Source organism: Pelodiscus sinensis, chromosome 6 (assembly GCF_049634645.1).
Source record: "Pelodiscus sinensis isolate JC-2024 chromosome 6, ASM4963464v1, whole genome shotgun sequence".
NCBI classification, from domain to species: domain Eukaryota; kingdom Metazoa; phylum Chordata; order Testudines; family Trionychidae; genus Pelodiscus; species Pelodiscus sinensis.
In genome coordinates, this window is record NC_134716.1 from 109,564,489 (window position 1) to 109,590,478 (window position 25,990).

At 41.3% G+C, this 25,990-nt stretch overlaps 1 protein-coding gene across 1 annotated transcript in view; it reads right to left on the minus strand.

Moving 5' to 3' along the window:
• The window catches only part of LOC102450315 (O-acyltransferase like protein), a 34,742-nt gene extending 15,933 nt beyond the window's left edge, over positions 1 to 18,809 (minus strand). Inside the window, exons 1-8 of the mRNA XM_006116608.3 lie at positions 18,662 to 18,809; positions 16,889 to 17,028; positions 11,463 to 11,541; positions 8,186 to 8,324; positions 7,856 to 8,094; positions 5,688 to 5,867; positions 2,744 to 2,846; positions 1,391 to 1,492 (exon numbers count right to left, since the gene is read on the minus strand). Coding sequence (XP_006116670.2) covers positions 1,391 to 1,492; positions 2,744 to 2,846; positions 5,688 to 5,867; positions 7,856 to 8,094; positions 8,186 to 8,324; positions 11,463 to 11,541; positions 16,889 to 17,028; positions 18,662 to 18,809 — 1,130 coding nt within the window. The remainder of the gene's footprint in view (positions 1 to 1,390; positions 1,493 to 2,743; positions 2,847 to 5,687; positions 5,868 to 7,855; positions 8,095 to 8,185; positions 8,325 to 11,462; positions 11,542 to 16,888; positions 17,029 to 18,661) is intronic.
• Between the last annotated feature and the right edge of the window lie 7,181 nt (positions 18,810 to 25,990).

Consider the following 25,990-nt stretch of genomic DNA (forward strand, 5'->3'; position numbering starts at 1 on the left):
GAACACCACCAACTCAGCTCCAATGATAAAGCCCTAAAATGCTGTTTCACTAGACTTTCAAGAAAAAAAAAGTCTGAGGAAGTGGATTTTACCCATGAAAACTCATGATTCTGTACATTTTTATTAGTCTCTAAGGTGCCATAGGACTACTCGTTGTTCTTAAATTTACTGACTAACACAGCAACCCTTCTGAGTCTTGAAAAAGAAGGGATTTCAGTTAAAAAAAATATGCAGAGACCAACATACTGTGATAAGTCTACGGGGTGATCTGGAGTAAGGAAGCAAGAGGGGCACTTCCCCAGCTCCACCAACATTATACAGACCCATAAGAAAAATTAGTTGAATTTACATTGCGCTTTCAAAAGATTTAGTGACCCGAAGTCTCTGCTACACCCATGCTGTGCATGAACATAGTGAAGAAGAATGGCCTCACGGAGCCAGATGTGGCTCTCTGATTCAGAGCTGTGGGATCTTCTTCTGATTTATACATCTGATGCAGAGGGTATAAAATCCCTTACACTCAGGCTACGTCTACACTGCAGGCTTTTTGCGCAAGAACAGCTGTTCTTGCACAAAAACTTGCAGAGCGTCTACACTGGACGCACGTTCTTGTGTAAGTAAATTGACAGTAAAGCATCGGAAACCAGGGCTTCTTGTGCAAGAGTTATTCTTCTCCCCATGAGGAATAAGCCCTCTTGTGCAAAAGCACATTTCTTCCACAAAAGCACATGGCAGTGTGGACGCACACTTGCGCAAGAGCTTTTGACAATCACTCTTGCACAAAACAGTTCTTGCGCAAGTAGATGTAGCCTCAGAGATCTGGGATTAGTGTCTTGCCCCAGTCCCAAACTCACATGCCTCCTTCATCTTCCATTAGGGAGCATGCTGGTTGATGTAGAAGGGAGCCATGCTGTCTGCACTATCTCCACACCCACACCTGGAAATCTTTGGCTGGGTGAAGGCCATGTTGAACAGAATGTTCGAAGTACACTGCCACCATGAGTGTGACCTTGTGAGATGTCCATCACCCTCAATACACTTTGAGCATGATTTGCATTCACATTCAGGCCCATTTACACCACTCGGGCATTTCAGGTATTTGACCCCACTTTCAGGGCAAAGAGGCCTCAGTGTATATGAGACTCAGACCAACTGCCTTCATGACAAATTAAAGGCAAAACTCAGTCTGTTAACATTTATTTCTGTTACTATGATTATCTGTAGATAAGCCCTTAAATAATTATTTTAAAAGAAAGCAAAACATCCTCCATATAAGACGCTAACACTTTTTTTCCCCTTTTTGTTTTTTTTTCTTCTTTTCTTGCTTTTATTTTCTAAATTGGGAATTTTTCTTCCGGAAAATTGTAAGAAAAATGTTTGTCAAACATACCTGGCTAGTCGATTACCAAGATATTTCAGTGTGACTTTCAGGGTGATTCCCTTTTCCGAGTGATGAAGCATGTTTAGAAGTGACCTGGAACTCAACCAGCCACTGGAAACAAATGAATATTATGTTTAATATTTCTCCAAATTTTGAAGACAGTCCTTATTAATAGGTTTCTTGTGAAAGTGCTCAGAAGCCCTGTATCCAAAAGGTAGGTACAATGCAGACAGCAGGCATGCAAGTTTTGTTCCACTGCCCCACCGGTGATACAGACATTACCAGATTCTCCATGCCTGCCTGGCCCTATGCTTCTGTTCCAATATTTCTGTCTCTCAGACTTGGACATCTGTCCAACAAGAATTAGATCAAGTACACTAATCCATTGTACAGAGGCATCAAACAGCCTCTAGATATTTTAAAAATACAAAATACAAATATATTTTCTTTTAGCTAGAAATTATTATGGAGGCACTGGATAGAACTCTGTACTCAAGGCTGAGGTCTGGTTTGCACTTAGAGCAGGGAATGGACCTCTTTGGCTTTGTGTGAAAAACAGAACATCCTTCCCAAAATTGCAGCACTTCTGCATATTCTCAGAATGAATCTTCTGAGAATTTACAAATAATGCTGTTAATTAGTTTATGAGTTGCAATTAATTTAAAACTTGGACCCAGATCCTCAAGGAAATTTGCATCCTCCCTTTCATTGATTTCAGAGAAAGTTAGGAGCCTAAACATCTTTGATAATCTGGAGCTAGATCTTTTAAGGCATTCTGTATATGTATCAGACTTTTTTGTATTTATTTTTTTATCCCCAAATGATATTAACAATGAAACAACACAAGCAATTCAAATGTTTCACACAGTTAAAATTAATTGAAATCTTATGCATGGGCTATATTTCCTAAGTTATATTGGTGATGACTGAACTTAATGGTGAAAATGACAGCAGCAAGCCACATGGCCCTACAGCACATGAGAAAGCTGAGCTTTTAGCAGCATAGGTCTTTGACATACAGTTGAGCAACCATGAGACAGCTTATTAATACAAAACAAGGGATATGGGAATACAGAGCTGGATTCACCATTGCTTTGTGTAGTTATCTGTATTTGTGCAGAATGAATCTGAATTTCTGTCAAATTAGACTTTGTCACTCTCATCAATGGAACCATTTGCATTCACTTTGCATAGAAGTAAATGACTATTCAAGGTGCAAGGGAGTGAAGAATTGGACCCATTATTTTTAGAGTCCAATCAACCATGATTGCTAGTAGTTTAAATGTCAAAGCAGCCTTTATCAATTCACTAGGATGCAAACAGTCAGAGCTTAAATAAGCCCAGATAATTTAATCTTTTTACCTGATCAGAAAAAATGTATCAACACTTAGATAAAAAGGTCCACTCCGAGAATAAACATATATGGGATTTTTTAGCACTCGCGCTTTCCATTCCAACACGTTGTCTGCAGTGAAATATAAAATATATAGTAAAAAAGTAAGAAACATAAGTTGTGTTTACATAACATGTACATCACACACGGAAGACAATGTCATCTAGTAGATAGAGAAGCACTAGGATGGGAGTCAGGATTCCTGGCTTTTTTCCCCTGCTCTCTTAGGGTATGTCTACACTACAAAGTTAGTTCGAACTAACGGACGTTAGTTCGAACTAACTTTCCTAGGCGCTACACTAGCGCTCCATTAGTTCGAATTTAATTCGAACTAACGGAGCGCTTAGTTCGAACTAGGTAATCCTCATTCCACGAGGATTAAGCCTAGTTCGAACTGACTAGTTCGAATTAAGGGCTGTGTAGACCCTTAATTCGAACTAGTGGGAGGCTAGCCCTCCCCAGGTTTCCCTGGTGGCCACTCTGGCCAACACCAGGGAAACTCATCTGCCCCCCTTCCCGGCCCCGGACCCCTTAAAGGGGCACAGACTGGCTACGGTGCCCGTGCCAGGTGCAAGCCTGCCAGCACCCAGCCAGCAGACCCTGCACCTGACATGGATCGAGCCACCCACCCGATGCCCCCCAGCCTTTCCCCTCTTCCCGGGACCAGGCTGGCGGCTCCCAGGAGCTTGCCTGGGACCGCAAGAGGCGGGCACCCGCCTGGGCTAGTGCGGACATCGTGGACCTTGTCCACGACCTCCGCACTAGGCACAGGAAAGTGGCCGGCTAGGGCAGAAGAGCTGCCAGCCTGGCCACCCAGGAGCAGGTGTGCATGAAAATCAAGGGGGTCCACTGAGACCCCCGACCCTGAGCCCTGAGCTTACAATGGCCATCCTGGGTCAGACCAAAGGTCCATCTAGCCGAGTAGCCTGTCTGCCGACAGTGGCCAACCCTAGGGACCCTGGAGGGGATGGACCGAAGACAGTGACCAAGCCATTTGTCTCGTGCCATCCCTCTCCAGCCTTCCACAAACCTTGGGCAGGGACACCACTCCTACCCCTTGGCTAATACCACTCCATGGACCCAACCTCCATGACTTGATCTCACTTCCCTTTGAACTCTGTTCTAGTTCTAGCCTTCACAGCCTCCTACAGCAATGAGTTCCACAGGTTGACTCTTTGCTTTGTGAAGAACAACTTTCTGTTATTAGTTAGAAGCCTGCTACCCATTCCTTTCCTTTGGTGTCCTCTAGTCCTTCTTTATGGGAACTAATGAAGAACTTTTCTGTATGTACCCTCTCCACCCCACTCCTGCTTTTAGAGACCTCTATCCTGTCCCCCCTCTGTCTCCTCTTTTCTAAGCTGAAAAGTCCCAGTCTCTTTAGCCTCTCTTCATATGGGACCTGTTCCCAACCCCTGATCATTTTAGTTGCCCTCCCAGCCTCTCTCTTCCCCTCTCCCACCTCCTTTTCCCAGTCTCCCCCAGTTTTGTTCAATAAAGACAGATTCCATTTTTGAAAACAATTGTCCTTTATTTTGTACATCAAGAAGAGGGGCTAGGGAAGGGTAAGTGGAAGGAGGTGAGGGAGGAATGGGGTACGAGCCCCCGATGGGGAGGACTGGGCTGGCTCTGCGGGCTTTTGGGGTGGAACCTCTCCTGCAGCCCCCTGATTGCCCCCTCTCCCCAGATGGCAGCCTGTGGCAAGTGCAGCCGGTCTGATGGCCGAGTGGTGTGATGTGCCCAGTGTGGGTAGTCCGGGCACTCCAAGCCAGGACTGCTTTGCAAGCGGGGCACCCCTGAGAACTGTCTTACCGGGGTGGGGGTTGGGACCCTTTAAGCACAGCCCTCGGTTAGCCTGAGACAGCATCTCCACGCTCTAAGTCCCCCTCTGATGCCCTGCTGTTACTGCTTCCGGCCATCCTTAAGCCTGGTTCAGGGTCCACTTAATGTGGACATGCTAGCTCGAATTAGCAAAACGCTAATTCGAACTAGTTTTTTAGTCTAGATACGTTAGTTCGAATTAGCTTAGTTCGAATTAACTAATTCGAACTAAGTTAGTTCGAATTAACGTTGTAGTGTAGACGTACCCTTATTGATGTGCAGTGCACTCTTGGACTAGTAGCTACCCTGGGCCTCTGTTTCTCTATAGATTAAATGGTGACAATAATGCTTATTGTCTTCTCTAAAGTCCTTTGAAAGCCATGGACAAAAAGCAATACATAAGTGCTAAGCCTTATTATTATCATCCTCTTAGGTTTGTCTATGCATCCATCATCATAGTGTCTAAATACTAAATTACTTATTATAACAAATTATTATGTATTTCCCTGGGAATTCTTGGTTTGACACCAGCCATTCCGATATGACCAATTCCAATTATATTTCTCAAGCTTCTCCATCTCTTTTTTCTTTATTTTTTTTGTCTTTTTTCCTCTTGGATACGTTTATCTGTGACAAATTTCCACCTGAATTACTCCTATCCAGAATATAAGACTTTCTCTATAAACGTCTGTCATGCAGACAAATGTGGAAAATAATCTTCAGTATCTCTATGATCTCTTTGGTGGACCTCTTTGCACTCTGGCTGGTCTAGAAGATCTATAGACTTTCTGTTGGGCATCACCCTTATCACTTCCTTTAAAGAACTTTTTTTACTTCTTTACTAAGGAGTATATAGCCTTTTAGGGTCCCTCTTACCCATACTACTTCCCCATAATTATTTAGGCACCCTAATAAAAAACAATCTGCTGTCAGCAAGTTGTCCTCCTGCTGCCCTGGTAGGATGTCTACAGTATGGAGAATATACCCAACTTCCAAATATGTTATAAAACAGTGATTTGTCTGTGAGCACACAAAATAAACACTAGTCTTTCTTTAAATCCAATAATGTATGCTAATTTGTCACATCACACATACCTAAATTCTGCCAGGCTGTCATCTGACTAGTATGTCCAGAAATTATCCATACAAGACTCAAAACTCGGATACCATTTAGTGCAGAGCAGACACCATTAGAAGATTTTATTGTCCATACAGTTGGAAGATTCTTTTGCAAGGAAAAGCATTTTAGAGTGCGGTCCAACACTCCTAAAAAAGCTATAACAAAGATGAATTCACCTGTAATTTTTAACCAATTAATTTTCTATAATCGATATAAAATGTTTTTTCTTATTTTCTAAGGGTTCTTATTTCCAATGAGTTAATGATGTATTTTGCCGTCAATGAGTGAGTGTTTGACATCTTTAAGGTGCCACGGGACCCCAGGTTGTTTATGCAGATACATGCTAACGCAGCTATCCCTCTGAGACTTATTTTGCTACTGTCTTTGATCCTGATCCCCACACCAGTGTCGTCTTCAAGTCGTCGTTGTCAAGTACAAGTCGAGTCTCAAGTCACTACAGTTCAACTCAAGACGAGTCTCGAATCCCTAAAGTCACTTTCGAGTCAAGTCCCAAGTCGAGTCTTAAGTCTTAATTTAAAAAATGTCAAGTCACTTTTGTACAAGCCATCAATATCGGCATTTTGGGACAATTTTTTCACAAGTCAATTTAACAAAATTAGCAAGTCTCAAGTCAAGTCTCAAGTCACAAACAATGAACCTGAGTTGAGTCTCAAGTAGAGTCACCTACGTGACTTAAGTTGGACTCGAGTTCAATTCGTGGGACTCAAGTCAACAACTCTGCTAAATACCATTAAAATCAATAGAAAGACTTCTACTGACTCATAAGGGATTTGGAGCAGGTCTTGTAGAAAGTGGAGGATTAGACCTAAAAACATCAGGGAGGTGTTATCTAATGACACTATTGTTTTGATAGTTTGGTAACATGTAACTGTCTAAATAATTTGATATGGCATTGTAAAATACAGAGGTATAACTAAAAGCATCAAAGAAGGAATTTCTAGAAATATGGAATAAATTTTTCAAATTATCTAAGAAAATTGGATAGACTTTTCCTGAAAGATAGTTTTAGCCCCAAAATATTACAGATTATAATAATAATCAAACAGTTACAATACTGTCAATGAGTAGTTTCAGTGAGATATTGTTTCACTCAATTTATACAGATTGTCATCAGTATTTTTCCCCACATATCCTTTCTACATGGTACTTCGACTTAGATACTTTATAGTCAAGGCTGATCCAGGAATTAACACACCTTTATTCAAATTACATAACAATTAAACAAAAAACTGTTGCACATTAAAAAATTATGCAAGTGATCACTTGATTTATATAAATATTCCACTAGCCAACAACAATATTCCCAGGGGAAAAAACTTACATATGTGATCAACTACTGTTAGCACTGATACATACAGCACATGGCCTTTCACATTATATACCCCTATGTCTAGTATGATTTTTAAGATGTAATCATATATCCATTAAGAACCAGACTTAGACCACCTAATTTAAGGCCTAATTCTGCAGCCATTATGCATCAGAATTAATCACCTTCTGCAGTTCCACTTACTCCATTAGGACAGCTCATGTGAATAAGAATTCATCCTCTGACATAGCTTAGAGGATTGGGCCCTCATTGATTGTCTTTTTTGATTTTTCTAAAAGCAGACTTCATTGTGGGACTGAGCCAAAGCCCACTGAAAAGTCTGGGAGTCTTTTTATTGACTTGGATCAGGCCTCTTCTGCTTTTAATTTCTTTTTAATATTTGGGCATTGACCTTCTTTTCAAATGAATGTCTGTTATATTTATATATGAACCATTGACATCACCAGAACCCTTGATTTGACTATGGCAATAAACTGACTGTTAGAATATAATAACATTTAGGTATCCACGCTCTAAGGCTAAACAGGTTTTTCTTGCTATGTATCCAAACCTTGCACAGGATTATTTTAAGCCCTTTTTTGTAATATAAAATATGGAAGTCAATATTGAAGCATTTGGTACATTTATGATCCATGTTTGATGGACTCTTTAAAAGAGATATCTCCAGGTGATGTAAAAAAATCAATTCTGGATTTTGTCACAGTCTAAAATGTAGTCTATTATTTCCCAAATGTGTACTATGTAAAGTATGACATGGTATGTATGTGGTCTTCATGTAGAGGAAATACTTACTTTTCGTTGTGTAGTAGACTTCATCAGAAACAACTGGCAGCACTAAATTCATTTTATAATGTTTCCATCTGATATCTCCCTTTGATTCACTGTTATATTTCTCATTTGAAGATGTGCTCCCGTAATTTGCAGAAGGTAAACTATCTGATGGTGATTCATCAAGTTTCCCTTCCCATTTCACAGCAGCAGCATAAACAGTTCCAGTGATTGGTAAGACTATAAACAAAATGCTAACAAACCTGGAGGAAATAAAGTTCATTACCGCAGAGTGACAATCACTTTTATAGGACACGTTTTTAAAACTGATGTCCCAAACCCACCTATACTTACAAACAAATAGCAGCAAATGCATCAATAGAAAAAAGGCCTTTAGCACATCTGGCTACACTCACAGCTGAGATTGTAGAATTCAAAGTGAAGAGAGATGGGAAAGGTGATACAAAAGACATGGTCTTGAATTTAAATATATCTGTCAAGAAAGAATGAATTAATATGACAGTCCCAGATACGACAGCGTTTGAAATTATAGATCTTGGCAGCTTATTTAAGACAGTAAATGGAAAGATTTGTTCCTTAAGGCCCAGACAGTATTTCTGTTTAGTACAAATAGCTTTATTAAACAACTGCCCAAGCTGGAAATGAATTTTCTCTTCCTAGAATATTAAACTTTCAACAATTATTTACTGAGACTTACCGTAGAGAGTAACTGCAAAGGATTCAAGATGAGCATTTGGCTCTTTTTGAGAATTCTCTAAAGAAGGTGAGTGAAACCTGACTATGATACTCCATTTTTACTTACTAGTTCCCACACGTAGAGCTGTCCTTTCCCAAGAGCATGGTCATGTTTTTTTAGCCTGAGTCAGCTGACTCAGACCCGTTGACCCAGGGAAGCTCAATGGGAGCAAAATCAGAACTTTAGTAAATAAGGCTGTGTCCACACTCAGGGGTTCTTTCGAAAAAAGTACCCTTTTTTCGAAAGAACTTCCCCTGCATCCAGACTCAAGCCGCGTTCTTTCGAAATTATTTCGAAAGAACGCGGCTTTTCTTTCGATGGCGGTAAACCTCGTTTCACGAGGAAGAACGCCTTCCTTCGAAAGTTCCTCTTTCGAAGGAAGGCGTTCTTCAATGTAAAGAGGCCGTCTTCGAAAGAGAGCATCCAGACTCGCTGGGTGCTCTCTTTCGAAAAAGTGGATTTCTCTTTCGAAAGATCCGCCTGCAGTCTAGACGCGATCTTTCGAAAGAGGCTCTTTCGAAAGATGCTTTCGAAAGAGCATCTTTCGAAAGAAGCCTGCAGTCTAGACATAGCCTAAGAGACTATGAAAAAAATAAAACCTGTTTAAGACTCACACACCCTTCCTGCCATGTGATTTGATCCTACTGCACAGTGCTCCCTCAGAATACCATATAAGTGTCAGAAATGTATTAGGAATTATTGTTTATCCAGTATGAGTAGACATGGACTCCCCATTGGTGGAATCCAGGTCATTTTAGCTTTTGGAATGTACATTTAAATTCTGAGTTAGCAATATTGGCTCCACTTCAGGAGATACAGCTCAGGAGGAGTTGCTGGAGGGAAAGCTGTCCCTGAGACTAAACTGATTTCTTGTGGCTTTCCACCATTGGCTTCCTGGCTGCATGCTCTGTGGCTGAGCTATACTCCTTCACTTCACCCCCAATCCTCGCTGTCCATCCCTCACAGCAGTGCCCTATTCCATGACTGTCTGAGGAACACTGGCCACAGGGGTATTATCTGGACATGCTTAAACTGGTACAGCAGTCACAGCACAGCAGGTAAGCCACGGAAAACTATAGCTGGTTGAAAAAACAGGAACAAAAAAATCATCAAATACTTGTAATAGTGTTATTAGTAGGTTGGTTTTTTTTTAAATGCTAATGAAATTTCTTGACATCAAAACATTTTCATCATGTGGACTGCCAGGGGGCCACGGCACAGGCTAGAGCAAACCTTTATCTCCAGAAGTTTGTTTTCCTCCAGATAAAGTACTATAATTAATAATTTTTTAAAGAGACAGGAATCATCTGGCTGGATCAGGCCAGTGGACCACCTAGTGCTATTTACTTTCTCTGACGGGTCAGTATCAGTTGCTTCAGAGGAAGAAACCCTGCCTTAGTCCATAATGGAATAATCCACCCTGCTGCCCCAGGAAAATTCCCTTCTACCACTAATAGCTCAAGGGTGGATTATTCCAAAATGCTTATGTTGGCGTTGGTTTAATATTTACTGTAGTAACCCTGGATATTCTTGTTAGCAATATAAATGTCTAGTTCCTCTTTAAGTACAATGTTGTTGTAGTCATGCCTGTCCCCCAAAAGAGCTCCGTGTAGTCCAGAAGCTTGTCTCTCTCACTACCAGGAGCGGGTCCAGTAAAAGATATGACCACCCCCACATTTTCTGTCTAATTCCTCTTTAAACCTTTAACACAATGTTCCAGTGATAATTCCCCATAATGATAGAAAAGTGGCCTAAGTGTACAGAATAGCAGCACAGCTTGATAGTATAAAGTGTCCATTTTCTATGAATATGGAAATGCAGTAATACCAGTAGAACAGTACAATTAAACATAAGGAAGGCCTATTAGGTTATCTAGCCCATCCTCTTCCAGCAGAATCTGAATAGATACACTGTTTGGCATGAAATGTATAGATTATAGGGTGTTGCAGGCTATGTATTTAGTGCTGGAAAGTTTGATTTTTAATTAGATTAAGTAGCAGCTAATGGATTTAGGGCAGGTCGTCAGCTGGCATCAGTCACACAGCTCCATTGTCTTGAGTGGAGTAACACCAATGTGTGCCAGCTGAGGATCTGGCTTGTTATAGAAGGGTGATGAGGGGGCACCCTGGCAAGAGATGTCTTGAATAGAAATTCAGTCTATAACATTTGTTAATAATTATTTGTACTATGATAGTGCCAGAGGCCCCATCAGTATGGAGGCCCTACTGTGTTAGGCACTGTACATATATAACACAAAGATGGTTGTATCTCAAAAAGATTATAACCTAACAACAAGAGTCAATGGTGGAGAAGAAGGGGGAAAGGCAGAGGTTTACAATAAAAATAGTTATCAGTGTATTAAGTAGCGTTCAGAACATACAAGCTATCTAGCCACTCTCCAGTGTTTTGTAGCCATTCTGGAAGAGGTGCTAAACAGTGTGTGTGGTGGGATTATACTCAGTAATAATTGGTTCTTTTGTATGCTGCATATGACAATATTACAAAATGTAGGGGCGAGATTCAAGTTAGATGGGCAGTAAAGACAGGCAGGATTATAATGAGCGAGGAGGGATTATACAGTGGTAGGGATCTGTCTAAGATCCTTTCCCTATTTGCTGCCAGAGGCTGCTGGATGTGATTAGCAAAGCTGCCTAAGGGATATGGACACAAAATCTTCATTACAATTAATGTGAGCTGGATCCCCAGATCTCATAAGTAGTTTTGAAAGATCTCTGAATTTAACACTTGGGATTTTTGTAATTTTTTTAAAGGAAGAATAATATTGTTTCTAGATGTCAGCTGGACTCCACCAAAACATACTCTCAACCTCAACTTTTTGCCTTCTAAAGGTTAATAAAAACATGCTTCTCTTACCTCGTATTGCTAATGTTGTAACGTCTTCATCGTGGCAGGAGTCAGGAACACATACACCAATACTGTAATCAAACCCTTCCTGGAAGACATAACTCTCCTTAGCACTCTTTGCCCAAAATGTTTACAAATAACTTGGGCTGAGAGGTAGTGACCTAGGCAGATGATGGACCCCAAGGAATTTAATTTCCCTAAATTGAGAGAATTGCAATGGAATTTAGTGCACTTTCAAAAAGCCTACTCCTAGTCAATATTTACAAGATATCTGTGGAGATTTAGCTCTTCATATGATTGTGTTTAGTCCTTGGTATGCACGTGAAAAAGGCACAAGGAACTTCCAAACACCATTACAGTGCAGGGGACTGGTCCAAATGCATCCTGGGCCAGTAACACCAGGGCTGCGTCTAGACTGGCATGATTTTCCGCAAATGCTTTTAACGGAAAAGTTTTTCCGTTAAAAGCATTTGCGGAAAAGAGCATCTAGATTGGCACGGATGCTTTTGCGCAAAAGCACTTTTTGAGGAAAAGCATCCATGCCAATCTAGATGTGGTTTTGTGCAAGAAAGCCCTGATCGCCATTTTCGCCATCGGGGCTTTTTTGCGCAAAACAGTCCTCCCCTGTCTACACTGGCTGTCTTGTGCAAATACATTTGCACAAGAGGGCTTATCCCTGAGCGGGAGCATCATAGTATTTGCGCAAGAACACTGACAATCTTACATTAGATCGTCAGTGTTCTTGTGCAAATTCAAGTGGCCAGTGTAAACAGCTGGCAAGTTTTTCCGCAAAAGTGGTTGCTTTTGCGGAAAAACTTGCCAATCTAGATGCAGCCCAAGGGTTCTAGCCACCCCAAAAGGATCAAGGAAAAGGCATAGCCATAGCCTTTCTGTCACTTTTACTGACTAGTGGTGATGGCCTGTAATGGAGAGGGATGCATGTAGTACCCAGGAAAGGCAGGGAAGTGGTGATGCTTCTTAGAGCACTACAACACTCCAGGGCTATGTCTAGACTGCAGGCTTCTTTCGAAAGAGGCTCTTTCGAAAGCATCTTTCGAAAGAGCCTCTTTCGAATGATCGCGTCTAGACTGCAGGCGGATCTTTCGAAAGAGAAATCCGCTTTTTCGAAAGAGAGCACCCAGCGAGTCTGGATGCTCTCTTTTGAAGACGGCCTCTTTACATTGAAGAACGCCTTCCTTCGAAAGAGGAACTTTCAAAGGAAGGCGTTCTTCCTCGTGAAACGAGGTTTACCACCATCGAAAGAAAAGCTGCGTTCTTTCGAAATAATTTCAAAAGAACGCGGCTTGAGTCTGGACGCAGGGGAAGTTTTTTCGGGAAAAGGCTACTTTTCCCGAAAAAACCCCTGAGTCTGGACACGGCCCAGGAGGTGTTATTGTATCTCCCCTAAGGAGAAAGGATCAGGTGATTTCCTATGCCTGTGAAGAGCCAAAGGGATTGATTGGGAGTCTTTATAGCTGGTGACTCTCCCTAGAATAAAAGGTAAAATGAGACAGTAGCCATTTCACCTCTCCAAACGGGCTGGGTGTGAGGGACTGGGGCTCACCACATAGCAGGTGGGGGATTCCTTAAGCAGTTGCCCTACCAACAAGAATAGAGTATAGCAAAAGTAAAGTTTTGGAGTAGCCTGTCCCACAGCCGGGAAAGGAACCGTCACAACTCAAGTTGGCTGATCTGTCTCCTGTACTTAGCCTGATGTTCAGATTTGCTAACATCTAATTTCATCATTGCTGTTGGATGAGTTCAGTGCTCTTGCTAAACGCCAGGCACTGGCCTAATGTTAACTCCAATGTGCTGACCAGATTTCAAAGTAGGTGCCTAAATTCTGCCAATCTAAAGTCTTTCTACCAGTTCAGTTAGTATTTCCTGTTCTAAGTTATTGTCTAGAGTTGATGTGCTGATTCTACCAAAACAGTGACTGTATCACAGTGAGGGGTCAAGTGCTCCCTTGCCTGCCTCTCACATATTTTTGGGAGGCTTAGTTACCTAATGTTAGCTCCTCCGAGGAAAGGTGCTGTAGAAAAGCAAAGTATTAACACAGTCATTACAGTGCACTGTCCGTTTCACAAAAATAATTAAATATAAACAATGCAAATGTCATACAAAGAGCAAAATTGCATTAAAATATTTTCTCAATAATTTATGACAAAACAAAGAAATAATACAATTCTCTTGCTCATGCTAATTGAGGGATATTTCTGTTAAACATAGTGTTTGGCTAGTATTCTGTTTTCCTTCAAAAAGCACTTATCTGATTGAAGACATCAAATATTAGCTGTGCATTTGTTGCTTATTTAAAAAGAATAAATTAATGGATCTACCTCAGCAGATGAGGCTTTGATGATAAATTTGCTGTCTTCTGCTTTTAAAATGCTATGAATCCATTTTGGGTCATATATTTGCATTTACAAAATATTGAAAAGAGTCAACAATTTCTTATCTTTACTATGTTTCTTAAGTTGATCAGAAAATGTATATAATTTTTTCCCTAATGTAACACATTTGAAATGTATGTTGGCAAACAATGCTGGTGGAATATCTCTACATGCAAGTTATGGTTAATGTTGAGATTTCAGTGTCTTCAGTGTTCCTGGAAGTGAGCTGTTTTCAAATAAAGGGTCTAATACTGCTCTTGGAATTCCCACTGAAACCAAGAGGAATTCTACACTGTTCATTTTACTATTACTATTCGGTAAATCTGCCCAACACCTATATTTTGCCTCTCTGGAGAAGGGACTATTATCTTGTTTGTACTGTGCTTAGCACAATAAGGGCTCAGACTTCACTGGGATTCCTGCTCACTACTGTAATAAGTAAATAATGGCAAAAAAGACATAGAACCAGACATCATACATCATACTAGAGGAAACTAGGACAAATTACAAAGGATGAATATAAGCAGACAATATAGGTACGCAGGGGCAAGATTAGAAAGGCAAAAGCACAAAACAAGCTCAAAGAAGCTAGAGACATAAAGCAGAACAAGAACACATTCTATAAATATATTAGAAGCAAGACGAGGACCAAGGACTGAGTAGGCCCATTGCTCAGTGAAGTGGGAAAAACAATAACAGTAAACTAGGAAATGGCAGAGGTGCTTAATGACTTCTTTGTTTCAGTCTTCACCAAGAAGTCTGGTGATGAAGGAATACCTAACATAGTGAATGCTACTGGGAAGATGGTAAGTTTAGAAGATAATATAAAAAAGAACAAGTTAAACATTACTTAGAAAAGTTAGATGTCTGAAAGTCACCAAGGCCTGATGAAATGCATCCTAGAATACTCAAGTAGCTGATAGAAGAGGTATCTGAGCCTTTAGCTATCATCTTTGAAAAATCATGGAAGACAGGAGAGATTCCAGAAGACTGGAAAGGGGCAAATATAGTGCCTATCTATAAAAAGGGAAATGAGAACAACCCAGGAAACCACAGACCAATCAATTTAACTTCTGTGCCAGGGAAGATAATGGAGCAAGTAATTAAGGAAATCATCTGCAAACACTTGGAAGGTGGTAAGGTGATAGGGAACAGCCAGCATGGATTTGTAAAGAACAAATCATTTCAAACCAATCTGATAGCTTTCTTTGATAGGATAACAAGTCTTCTGGATAAGAGAGAAGCAATGGACATGGTGACTTACCTAGACTTTAGTAAGGCATTTGATATGGTTTTGCATGATGGGCTCATCATTAAACTAAGCAAATACAACTTAGATAGGGCTACTATAAGGTGGGCGCATAACTGGCTGGATAACCATTCCCAGAGAGTGGTTATTAACAGTTCACAATCATACTGGAAGGGCATAACAAGTGGGGTTCCTCAGGGGTCTGTTTTGGGGCTGGTTCTCTTCAATATCTTTATCAACGATTTAGATATTGGCATAGCAAGTACACTTATTAAGTTTGCAGATGATGCCAAGCTGGGAGGGGTTGCAAGTGCTTTGGAGGATAGGATCATAATTCAAAATGATCCGGACAAACTGGAGAAATGGTCTGAGGTAAATAGGATGAAGTTTAATAAGGACAAACACAAAGTACTCCACTTAGGAAGGAAAAATCAGTTTCACACATATAAAATGGGAAGTGACTGTCTAGGAAGGAATACCGCAGAAAGGGATCTAGGAGTTATAGCAGATCACAAGCTAAATATGAGTCAACAGTGTAACGCTGTTGCAAAAACAGCAAACATGATTCTGGGATGCATTAACAGGAGAGTTGTGAGCAAGACACGAGAAGTCATTCTTCCGCTCTACTCTGTGCTGATTAGGCCTTACTTCAAGTATTGTGTCCAGTTCTGGGCACCACATTTCAAGAAAGATATGGAGAAATTGGAGAAGGTCAGAGAAGAACAACAAGAATGATTAAAGGTCTAGAGAACATGAGCTATGAGGGAAAACTGAAAGAATTATACTTGTTTAGTTTAGAAAAAAGAAGACTGAGAGAGGACATGATAGCGGTTTTTAAGTACCTAAAAGAGTGTTACAGGGAGAAGGGAGAAAAATTGTTCTCCTTGGCCTCTGAGGATAGGACAAGGAGCAATGGGCTTAAACTGCAGCAAGGGAGGTGTAGGTTGGACATTAAGAAAAACTTCCTGTCAGGGTGGTTAAGCACTGGACTAAATTGCCTAGAGAAGTTGTGGAATTCCATCTATGGCGATATTTAAGAGCAGGTTAGATAGACATCTGTCAGGGATGGTCTAGACGGTGCTTGGTCCTGCTGTGAGGGCCGGGGACTGGACTTGATGACCTCTCAAGGTCCCTTCCAGTGCTAGTATTCTATGATCACACTCTTGCATAAGCTTTTACATTTTTAGCTTGGTTGAAAACTAAATCAAATTTTCAAGTCTTTTTTTTGTACCATAGAGTCCGCTGTACCAATCCTATATGAGTGCAGGAATCCTAACCAGAAACAGCCATTTTCAAAAGACACGAAGGAATGAAGATGAGTTATTACTGAAAGTCAGTCAACTATTTTGTACCAATAAATTATCAGATGAAGACTGAAGGGGCAGTTGAGTTAAAGTTACAGCAATCATATGAATTCTCAGGCAAAATCTATTTATTCAGTAGATTTTATGGCTTTGTAGTTCAGGTAAACTCCAGTTTCTTGTTCTATGTAGATATAGAGCATATAGAGATATAGAGTTTAGCATAACCAGGTCCTGATCCTTGACTGGAGCGCCTGGGTACTATCACAATTCACATAATAAATAATCATGTCCTGAAATTCAGTTTTGTAATCATTTTGCATATCTAAGGGGCAGTGTCTGTATTCCTGGCATACTCAGTTGATGTCAGAGTGGATTTGATGTCATAGCTGATTGCAGGATTAGCACCTAAGCTTTTATGCAACTTTTAGTCAACTGTAGCACTCCAATATAACATCAATCAAAGTGAGACAGTATTTGAAAGAAGTGTACCTGTTGCACTTGCAATTTGCAATATTGTCCTTGGAATTTACCAGAAGACACCTTGGCAGACAGACACTCCGTATAAGATCCCAGTCTGTCTGTATTTCCACCAAGCACATTGCTACCAAGTTTTCCCAAAGAATCATACACTAAAATTCAAAACAAATACACTAAGTAAATAAAGGCTTTAGACAAAGCTGGGGATCTCAAGCCAGCTGAAAAAGCACATTGACTGTCATGCATTCCATAGGAAATTAACACTTCTTTAAAAGTCAAGCTGTCCAATCAGAGAACTCTTTGATAATACAAAGTATAGTTACCAACCTGACCACTGCCTTGCGCTTGAACTAAAATTTTGCCTCAACCAGTTTAATTAGGTATGAAATAAACTCTGTGACAATATTTTTGTTAGTTTCTAAGCCTTGGTCTACACTAGGGAGTTATTTTGAAATCCCACCCCCCTTATTTCAAAATAATAAGTCAAGCTTCCACACTACCAAGTCTGCTATTTCGAAATTACAGGCTGGTTATTTTTAAATCTGTATTCCTGCTTTCCTGCGGAAATAAGCTTATTTCAAAATAGTTATTTTGGAAGTTATTATTTTGAACTTAGTTATTTCAAAATAATTTCCTAGTGTAGACATGCCCTAAGGTGCTACAGGACTACTCGTTTTTAAAGTTACAGACTAACAAGGCTATCCTTCTGAGACTTTTTAACCAGACTTTTGTTTCTTAAGTAGGGTTATCAGGAGAAAAAAAGTTCATCTCCCAATCTAAACTGTTTTGTATTCCTCAGGCCATAAAGCCAGGTGTGTCAGTTACCAGCAGCCCAACCTAAAATAGCTTGAAACAGAATGACATGTTTAAAGCCCAATATCCCAGAATATTTCAGGCCCACCACAGAGAAGCCCACCATGGAGAAGCTAGGATTATCCCATTGCAATAAAGAGCAATTCCCTCTGCCCATTTGCAAGATGCTTCTAATGTGCAGCACAGACAACTGCAAAATAATATATTTCATTTGCCATCTGTTACCTTCTCAGAACTCAGTCCTATAACTAAATACGCTAGGACAAGCCTCCAGCCCCTCCTGGAGTTCCATTTAACTGAATTTGAGAATCTGTGCCAGTTCATTGAACTGCAGGATCAAAGCTTTAGTGAGACAATTGACTTCACTAAGATGCTCATCTGAAGATGGCAAATAAGATTCAATCCTAAATTGAACGGTTTCAAGGTGGTTTAAAGTAAAGCCTCCCATTGAAGACATTCCTTGCTATAGTACTAATGATCCCTGAGAAATAGAGGGTCCTAATGATAGGATGGTCCAATGTTTGGAGCACTAGCCCAGGGCTTAGGAGAACTGAATTCTCTGCTCCACCACAGAGTTCTTGTGTGACCTTGCATAAATCACATAATCTTTCTTTTCCTCAGTGCTCCCATCTGTAAAATGGGAATAGCTTTGGGAAAAGGGAACTACATCTGTACCTCACAGAGGTGTCATGAGAATAAATACCTTAAAGGTGGTGAGATACTCAAATAGTGTGTTAATAGGAGGCGATAGCATAGGGAGCTAGATCACAGTTAAACTCCTAGATCTTGGATTCCGTGTCCCTCAGCTGTTCATACCTGAGACCAAAACTGTATCAATGGGCTCTTAGAAATATCTGTTGTAAATCAAATAATCCTTTCCATTTCCGCTCTTAAGTTTTGCAGTGTAGTCACTAGGTGGCATAGTCCAATTTCACCCATGACAACATACCAGAGGTAGAAAAATTTACTTACTCATTATGGCATACGCTTTTGGTTCCACGGCATTCAGATCAGAAAGAAATTGATTGGTATCTTCCAAACACCTTAGAGAAACATTCCTCACAGGCGAAGCATAAAGTATTAGAGGGATCAGAAGGAGCAATAACGAGGGCACCAACATTTCTCTACTTCTATTTTCCCTAGGCTGTTCTCTTGTGTCCCTTACATAGATCATGAGTTATATGTAAGGGAAATTTAACACAGGTCAGAGGAAAATGTGATATTTCCTTTTTCTTAATATGCATAGACACAACATGCTTCCCAAAACATCTGCAGAGCGACAAAAATGTACAAGCGTGAAAAACTATTTACGCACCTACTATTTCTTGAATAAAACAGCTCTCCAGTTTCCTGTGCCCTTCTGTCCACCTGTCATTCATTAGCTATGCGGATCAAAACTGACATTCAGTCTGGATACTGCTTTTAACCATGTTCATTGTCTCTCTCTCTGTCTCTCTGATTTACCCAGCATTGCTCGGGTCTTTGTGAGGGCTCTGGGCAGAGAGTGGGGGTGCAGGAGTCAAGGCTGGGGACTGAGAAGGCTGGGGGACTAACCAGGGCTGCCCACATGGCAGCAAGAGTGATGCTGCTCCAGCAAAGGTAGCTTCCCTGGGCACCCTGGGCCACATAGCCTGGCTGGCGGCTCCTACTGGGGACTGGGGCTGTGCTGCCTGGCTCCAGCAGGTAGCTCCTCGGGGTGCAGGAGTGGGGGGGGGGGGGGGGGCGGGGAATCAGTTGCACAATCCCTCTGACCTATGTCTCCTCTGGAGGAAGCAGCCAGGGCTGCTCTGCTCGGCTTCCCTGGCCCATGCCTCTTCCAGAGTGGAGGGGGACAGGGCTGCACTGGCTGGTCTCCTGGCCCGTATTTCCTCTGGAGGGGTCTGGGCTCCATTGCTCAGCCTCCCTGGCCCTTGGATGCTCGGGGGAGTGGAGGTCCAGGCTGTCCTTGGCTGGCCCCAGCAGTGTTCCTGCTGGGGAGTGGGGCAGCACTGTGGCTGAGGGCCAGCTTGGGGCAAGGAGGCCACTTACCCATGACTAGTGGTTGGCAATATGGAGAGCTCTGTCCCCAGCTGGCCATGCTCTTCCTGGTGTGGGTTCTTCTATGGTCACTCTGCAATACAGAGCACAGTCAACCTGTGGAACTACTTGCCAGAGGATATGGTGAAGACTAGGACTTTAACACAATTCAAAAAAGAGCTAGATAAATTCATGGAGGTTAGATCCATCAATGGCTGCTAGCCAGGAGGGGTAGAAATGGTGTCCCTAGTCTCTGTTTCTCTGGAAATAGATGACAGGAAAGGGATCACATGATGATTACCTGTTGTGTTTATCCCCACTGGCACTGGCCACTGTCAGGATATTGGGCTAGATGGAACTTTGGTCTGACCCATTCTGGCTGTTTTTATGTAACTGTCCACGGCACTTACTGCCCCGGTGGTCATTGCAGAGCATGAACATCCCTGCTCTCAGCCCCCTCTTTTGCTGTGTTATGTAAAACAATCCCCTTTCTGGCAAATCCCATTTTCTTGGCACAACCAAACCCTGACCTTGCTTTAAGTTAGGATAAAAGGAAGCTATATACCAAATGTGGTGGTCCTAGCTCTTATTGTTTGAGGAGGAATTCTTGGGACAAATGGACTCAAACTCTCTAAAAATCTATCTAATCTATCTATCTATCTATCTATCTATCTATCTATAGCCAATTTAGTGCTTACTAATGTAACTCTCCTACAAAGTGGAGTCAGCAGAAACAAGTGCTGGGTTAAATAACTAGGAGTTCCTCTGAACAATAAGAAATATAAGCAACTCAAGTCCCCACTAACCTGGAAACATTTACTAGGACACCTTGGGTGCCTCTAAAAGACAATACTTTTCAATTTACAATCATTGAGACCAATGTAGAACAAAAGAGAGTTTTTATTAAAAGGGAAAAGGGAGCCCTGCGTTAATTTAGCGAACACTAAACCCCATTCAAAAACATACTACCATAAGCCCAGGTCCTCAAAAGTAGGAGTTAGTTGCCTATATGCCTGTGAAGATTTGGGCCTTTCTATATAGGAAACTCATATGCCCCCCGCATTACCATTGTATCTGAGCACCTCAAAGTTGTAATGTATTTATCTGCAGAACATCCCTGTGCAGTAGGGAAGTATCCCTTTATTTACAGATGAAGGACTAGTGCATAGAGAGGCAAGTGACTTGCCTAAGGTCACACAAGAAGTCTGAGACAAAGCGAGGACTTGAGTTCAAACTTTAGAGTAGTGCACTAGATAAAACCATCCTTGATCTTTGTATTTAGCTTGGTTTTAATTCTTTCTATGAGATATGATAAGATTGCAATGCTCTCATCTCCTGACCCAACGGATGTGGCTAATTAACTGAAATTAGCATTTCTACATCATTTTAGGAATCAGGTTTCACATCAGCAATTTGTGAATGGAGCATCAGTGTGAAATGTGTTGGCAAGGTGAGTTTGTAGCAGCAGTTTTAACCCTTAATCTGCTGCTGAAGGACAACATCTGTGCACAGAAGACCATACATAAATGAAAACATCTATTAGTGGCATATGAAGAGTCAGTGTTGCTACTTGGCTAAGTTAACATGTTACCTATATGTGTTTATATATTCCTAATAAGGGGCTTATCATTCTGCAGCTGTAAGTTTAATTGTTGGAGTGCTAAGGTTTTATATAAGGCATTTATGGTAGTTTAGATCTAAATAAATACATTAAATAAAACTTTTGCAACAGGCCATTGTGAATATCAGTCTGAGGCTCTCTCAATTACTGAAGAGTTGTGTGTGTTAGAACATACTTAAAACTTTACAAACACAAAGTAATAGTTACAACTACTCTGTTGTGGTAGGTGAGTATGCAGAAGGTGCGATCGGCGCCCCTGCCTGCACTGCCGTCAATGGCTGTGACATAATCACGGGGCGCCCGGCTGCCCTGTGATGTCATCATCAGGGCCCGGGCCAGCAGCGCCCTAGGCGACCACCTAGTCTGCCTAGGCTCAAGGGCTGCCCCTGACAACAGATACATATTTACAAACCAAACAAAATGTTTTTACTCCTGTTACTGAAAGATTATATTTCAAATTGAAATGACCTCCACCACTTATATTCTTTGCTTTCATTTTGCATTTCACTTATTGAATAACATATAAAAATTGGCTTTAGTCTCACAATTTGGAAATGGAATTGAACAATTAAGTGGCAAAGTTTGCACAGATATAAAATTACTCAAGATAGTTCAGTCCAAAGCTGACTGCAAAAAGTTACAAAGGGATTTCACAAAGCTGGGTGATTGAGCAATAAAATGGCAGATGAAATTCAGTGGTGATAAGAGCAAAGTAATGGATGTTGGAAAACATAATCCCAACTGCACATATGAAACAATGGAAGTTAAAGTAGTTGTTACCACTCAAGAAAGAGATCTTGGAGTAATCACAAATAATTCTCTGAAAACATCTGCTCAGTGTGCAGTGACAATCAAAAAAGCTAACAGAATGTTAGGAATATAAGGAAAGGGATGAACGATACAGTAAATATTTTAATGTCACCATGTAAATCCATAGTACATCTGTAATATTGCATGCAGTCCTGGTCACCAAATCTCAAAAAAAGACACATTAAAGTTGGAAAAAGTACAGAGACGGGCAAAAAGGAATTGTTAGGTGAACAATTAGAGAAATTAAAGAGACAGTCTGTTCCTTTTCTAAAAAGAGCTGACTAAAAGATAACATAAAATCTTTATAGAGGAAAGATACGGGTTTGTATGAGCTTGATAATGGGACATACTAACAGAATCCCAACAGAGGTCTATAAAATTATGAATAATGTGGAGAAAGTGAATACAAATATTATTTATCCCTTCACATAACACAAGAATCATGGGACACCCAATTAAATTGATAGGCACAAAGTTTAAAACTAGGGCTGTCAATTAACACACATTAATGACTGAGATTAATGCAGAGCAGAATTAACGCACTGAAAAAATTAACATGCGTTAATTGCAGACATTCTCACAGAGCCTGGGATCAGCCGTGCAGCGCTGCCCCTTTGAAACTCCGCCACGGCGTTTCAAAGGGGCAGTGCTGCATGGTGCCCAGGGTCAGTTGAGGACTCCAGCTGACCCCAGGCTCTGCATTGCGCTGCATAGTGCGATTAAATATGATTAAATTTTTTAATCACTTGACAGCCCTATTTAAAACCAACATAAGACTATGCTTCCTCACACAAAGCACAGTCAGACTATTGAACCAATAGCCAGGAGATGTTGTGAAGGCAAATAATAACAGGGTTTAAAAAAATTAGATAGGTTTATGGAGGGTCTGTCCATCAGTGGTTATTTGATTAGATGGTCAGGGATGCAGCCCTATGCTCTGGGTGACCCTAAGAGTCTGTCTGCCAGAAAACATTGTGCTAGAGTAAATGGACCATGGGTCTGACCCAGTATATATGGCCATTTTTAACTTCAGAATATGATGGTCTTGTCTATGGATTTCTGTGGGAGTCGATGAGGGAGATGTCTCTCGACCAGGTCAGAGAGTAGCAATGATGCAATATCTCCATTACTGCTAGTACAGCTCTGAGACTTCATTAATGCCCCACCATTCCTGCTTCCCCAATCCATAGAGGCAATGGCCCAGGGACTTGAATTGCAGTAGAAAGACTGAAAAATGTGCTGTCATCTACAGAGCATTTTCATACTATATCCATTGTGTAGTACATAAGCATAACAAATAAGAGGGGCCCTAATTTCAGAACATCTTGCTCCCGTAGGTTACAAAGCCCATGCATCATGACCAGAAGTAAAAGTCACAGTGACAGGCATGATAAATTCCAAAGTGCTCCCTCATGAAATGTAAAATCAGTAACTGCTCTTTGAGGAACTCTTTATTTTCTTTTTTACCTTTTATGGTTGGAGTTATTGTTGTCACTGGCACATAGAATAAATATTTCCAGTAAAACTGCTTTGGTACATAAAATCTATATAGAGGGAAGTATAAGGATTGTATTGATTATGAGCTTAATAATGGGATACACAAACAGTATCCCAACAAGAGCAGTCATGCCTAATAGTCAGAGGAGAGAGCAGAGCAGCTGAGGCTTCATGTCACAGGTACAGAGCCTGAGGCAGAGTTCAGGGTCCTGGTCAAGAGACAAAGTTCAAGACAAGGTCAAAGCCGAGTGTTCAGAAGCAGAAATGGTCATGGCAGTCCCAGAGTAATCTCTTGTTGCCTAGACACTTCCTGGAACGTCTCTGGGAATTATAAAGGATGGAGAGCCAATCAACAGCTATGAGATCTGGTTACAGCTGCCATTGGGGGAGCCGACAGCTGCACTGGGCCCTGGGCAATTTGGGAGGGGACGGTTCCATGTTCCAAGGAAGGAGAGAGCCCTCAGGCAGAAGGGGTGAAGCGAAGACCAGCCAGCTCTCAGCACTGCCCAGCCAATTTCACCCTCCCTCCAGTGCTGCCTGGAGCGCACTGTATGATGCCCCCACTACCCAGGCAGGCCTAAGAACTGCCCGGTGGCAATTTAAAGGACTTGAGGCTCCAGGTATCACCACTGCTGCAGCAGCAGTGGCCAGAGCCACAGGTCCCTTTGACTCTCCGGGCCAGGGGGTGACTGCTCTCCCCCCCTTCCATTGGCAGGCACTGGATGGCAGCATAGTATTGCTAGCAGCCTGGAAACTCTGCAGGCCTGCATTCTAGACCCGGAGAGCCTAACACCTAAAGCTTTTTCACTGACTTAAATGGGGCCCAAGCTGAAGTTGTTGTTGGATGGAGAACAATGTGCACAATGTGTTTAATAGTGCCAACCCAATTCTCAGTGGACAAGTGTTCACATCACAGAACCACTACCACAAACTAACATTGATTGACAATTTTGCTGCAGCTTCAGAGGGTATGTCTAACACCGCATTGTGGACCTAGGCTTGGAGAGTTTCAGGATGGCTGAATTGGAAGAGCTAAGGGAGAAAGAAAAATACACAGATGAGGCTTTCTGGGACACTGTAGAGCTATCCATCTGTGGGTCAGAGAGCCCATGTGCTGTTGAGGAGGGTGAAAGGCTCAGGGAAGGAGAACATCCAGAGCATGCCCTTTAGTATTGCCAGGCCACAGGGCAGTTGCCCCCTTTCATCACCCCTTCCCCCGAACCTGCATCAGTGGGCCTCATCCTGCGCTGGGTCGCTGAGTATTTTGCCACTGATTGCAATGGATGCAGGAACTGGTATTTAAAGAAACTTAAAAAAACCCAAAAAACTTGATTGCCAGGCAGGCACAGAATCATTTCTGCCAGGGGGTTATATTTGTACATAGTACTGAGGATTCCCTGAAATACTAAATTCACTCCATCTGTCAAATACTGTGATAGTTGCAATGGTGTCATTCCATTCACACAGTTTCCCTGTCACAAACTCATTTAGCATAATTACTTCATCAAACAACGTATCCATGTTAACTGTCGCGTTCAGACATTTCTTCTGCAGTAACTTGCCTGCTATTTCAATGTTAGCTCTTAAAGGAATGTTCTTCAAAGCAGACACTTAAAATCCCTCAAATCATCTGTCTGCTTTCCCCAAGTATGCATTTATTTATGGCTGTATCAGAGAAACATCTTGACAGCTGAAGATAGCACAGACATGTCACAACCCCACTTCTTCTAGGTTTCTATGTACTTTTCTCACTAAAACAGGCACATTTTTTTGTACCTTGCAAGCAGAATCTTTGGGTTTTTTTTAGATTAAGATATCAGCTGTTTCTACTGCCCTGTGACTGTCTTTTTCAAAAATGTGATTGTGTCATAAAGTGCCATGTCTGTATTGATAAAAGCTAGCTGAAGTTCGCTACATGGCTTTGCAAATATTGTGTGAAGAACTACTGAGCACTTTTCTCTCAGAAGAAAAATGACCACAAATGACTCTCAAAAGATTTTCTGTAAAGCAGGTAACATAGACAGCCATCTGACATTACTGTATCCCAGTATATTCTGATATTCTTGTCCCATGTACTCACAAAAACTTTTCAGCAGCTTAAGGTTTAACGGCTTCTTTGTGGTTTTTTATAAATGTTCTGCCTCTACTCAAAATCAGAAATGTTGACTGGCCTAGGGAACATAACACAAAGGTTTCTTTTTTAGTTGATCAGAAATATGGAAAATTCTTTTGAAGCTGGTTGTTAAAGGACATTTATGGTTTTGTTGACAACACCATTTTCACTTTGCCCCAAAATCTCAAATCACACCTGCTTTATGTCATACCCCATTCAGCCAACTATGACAACTGCAATAATG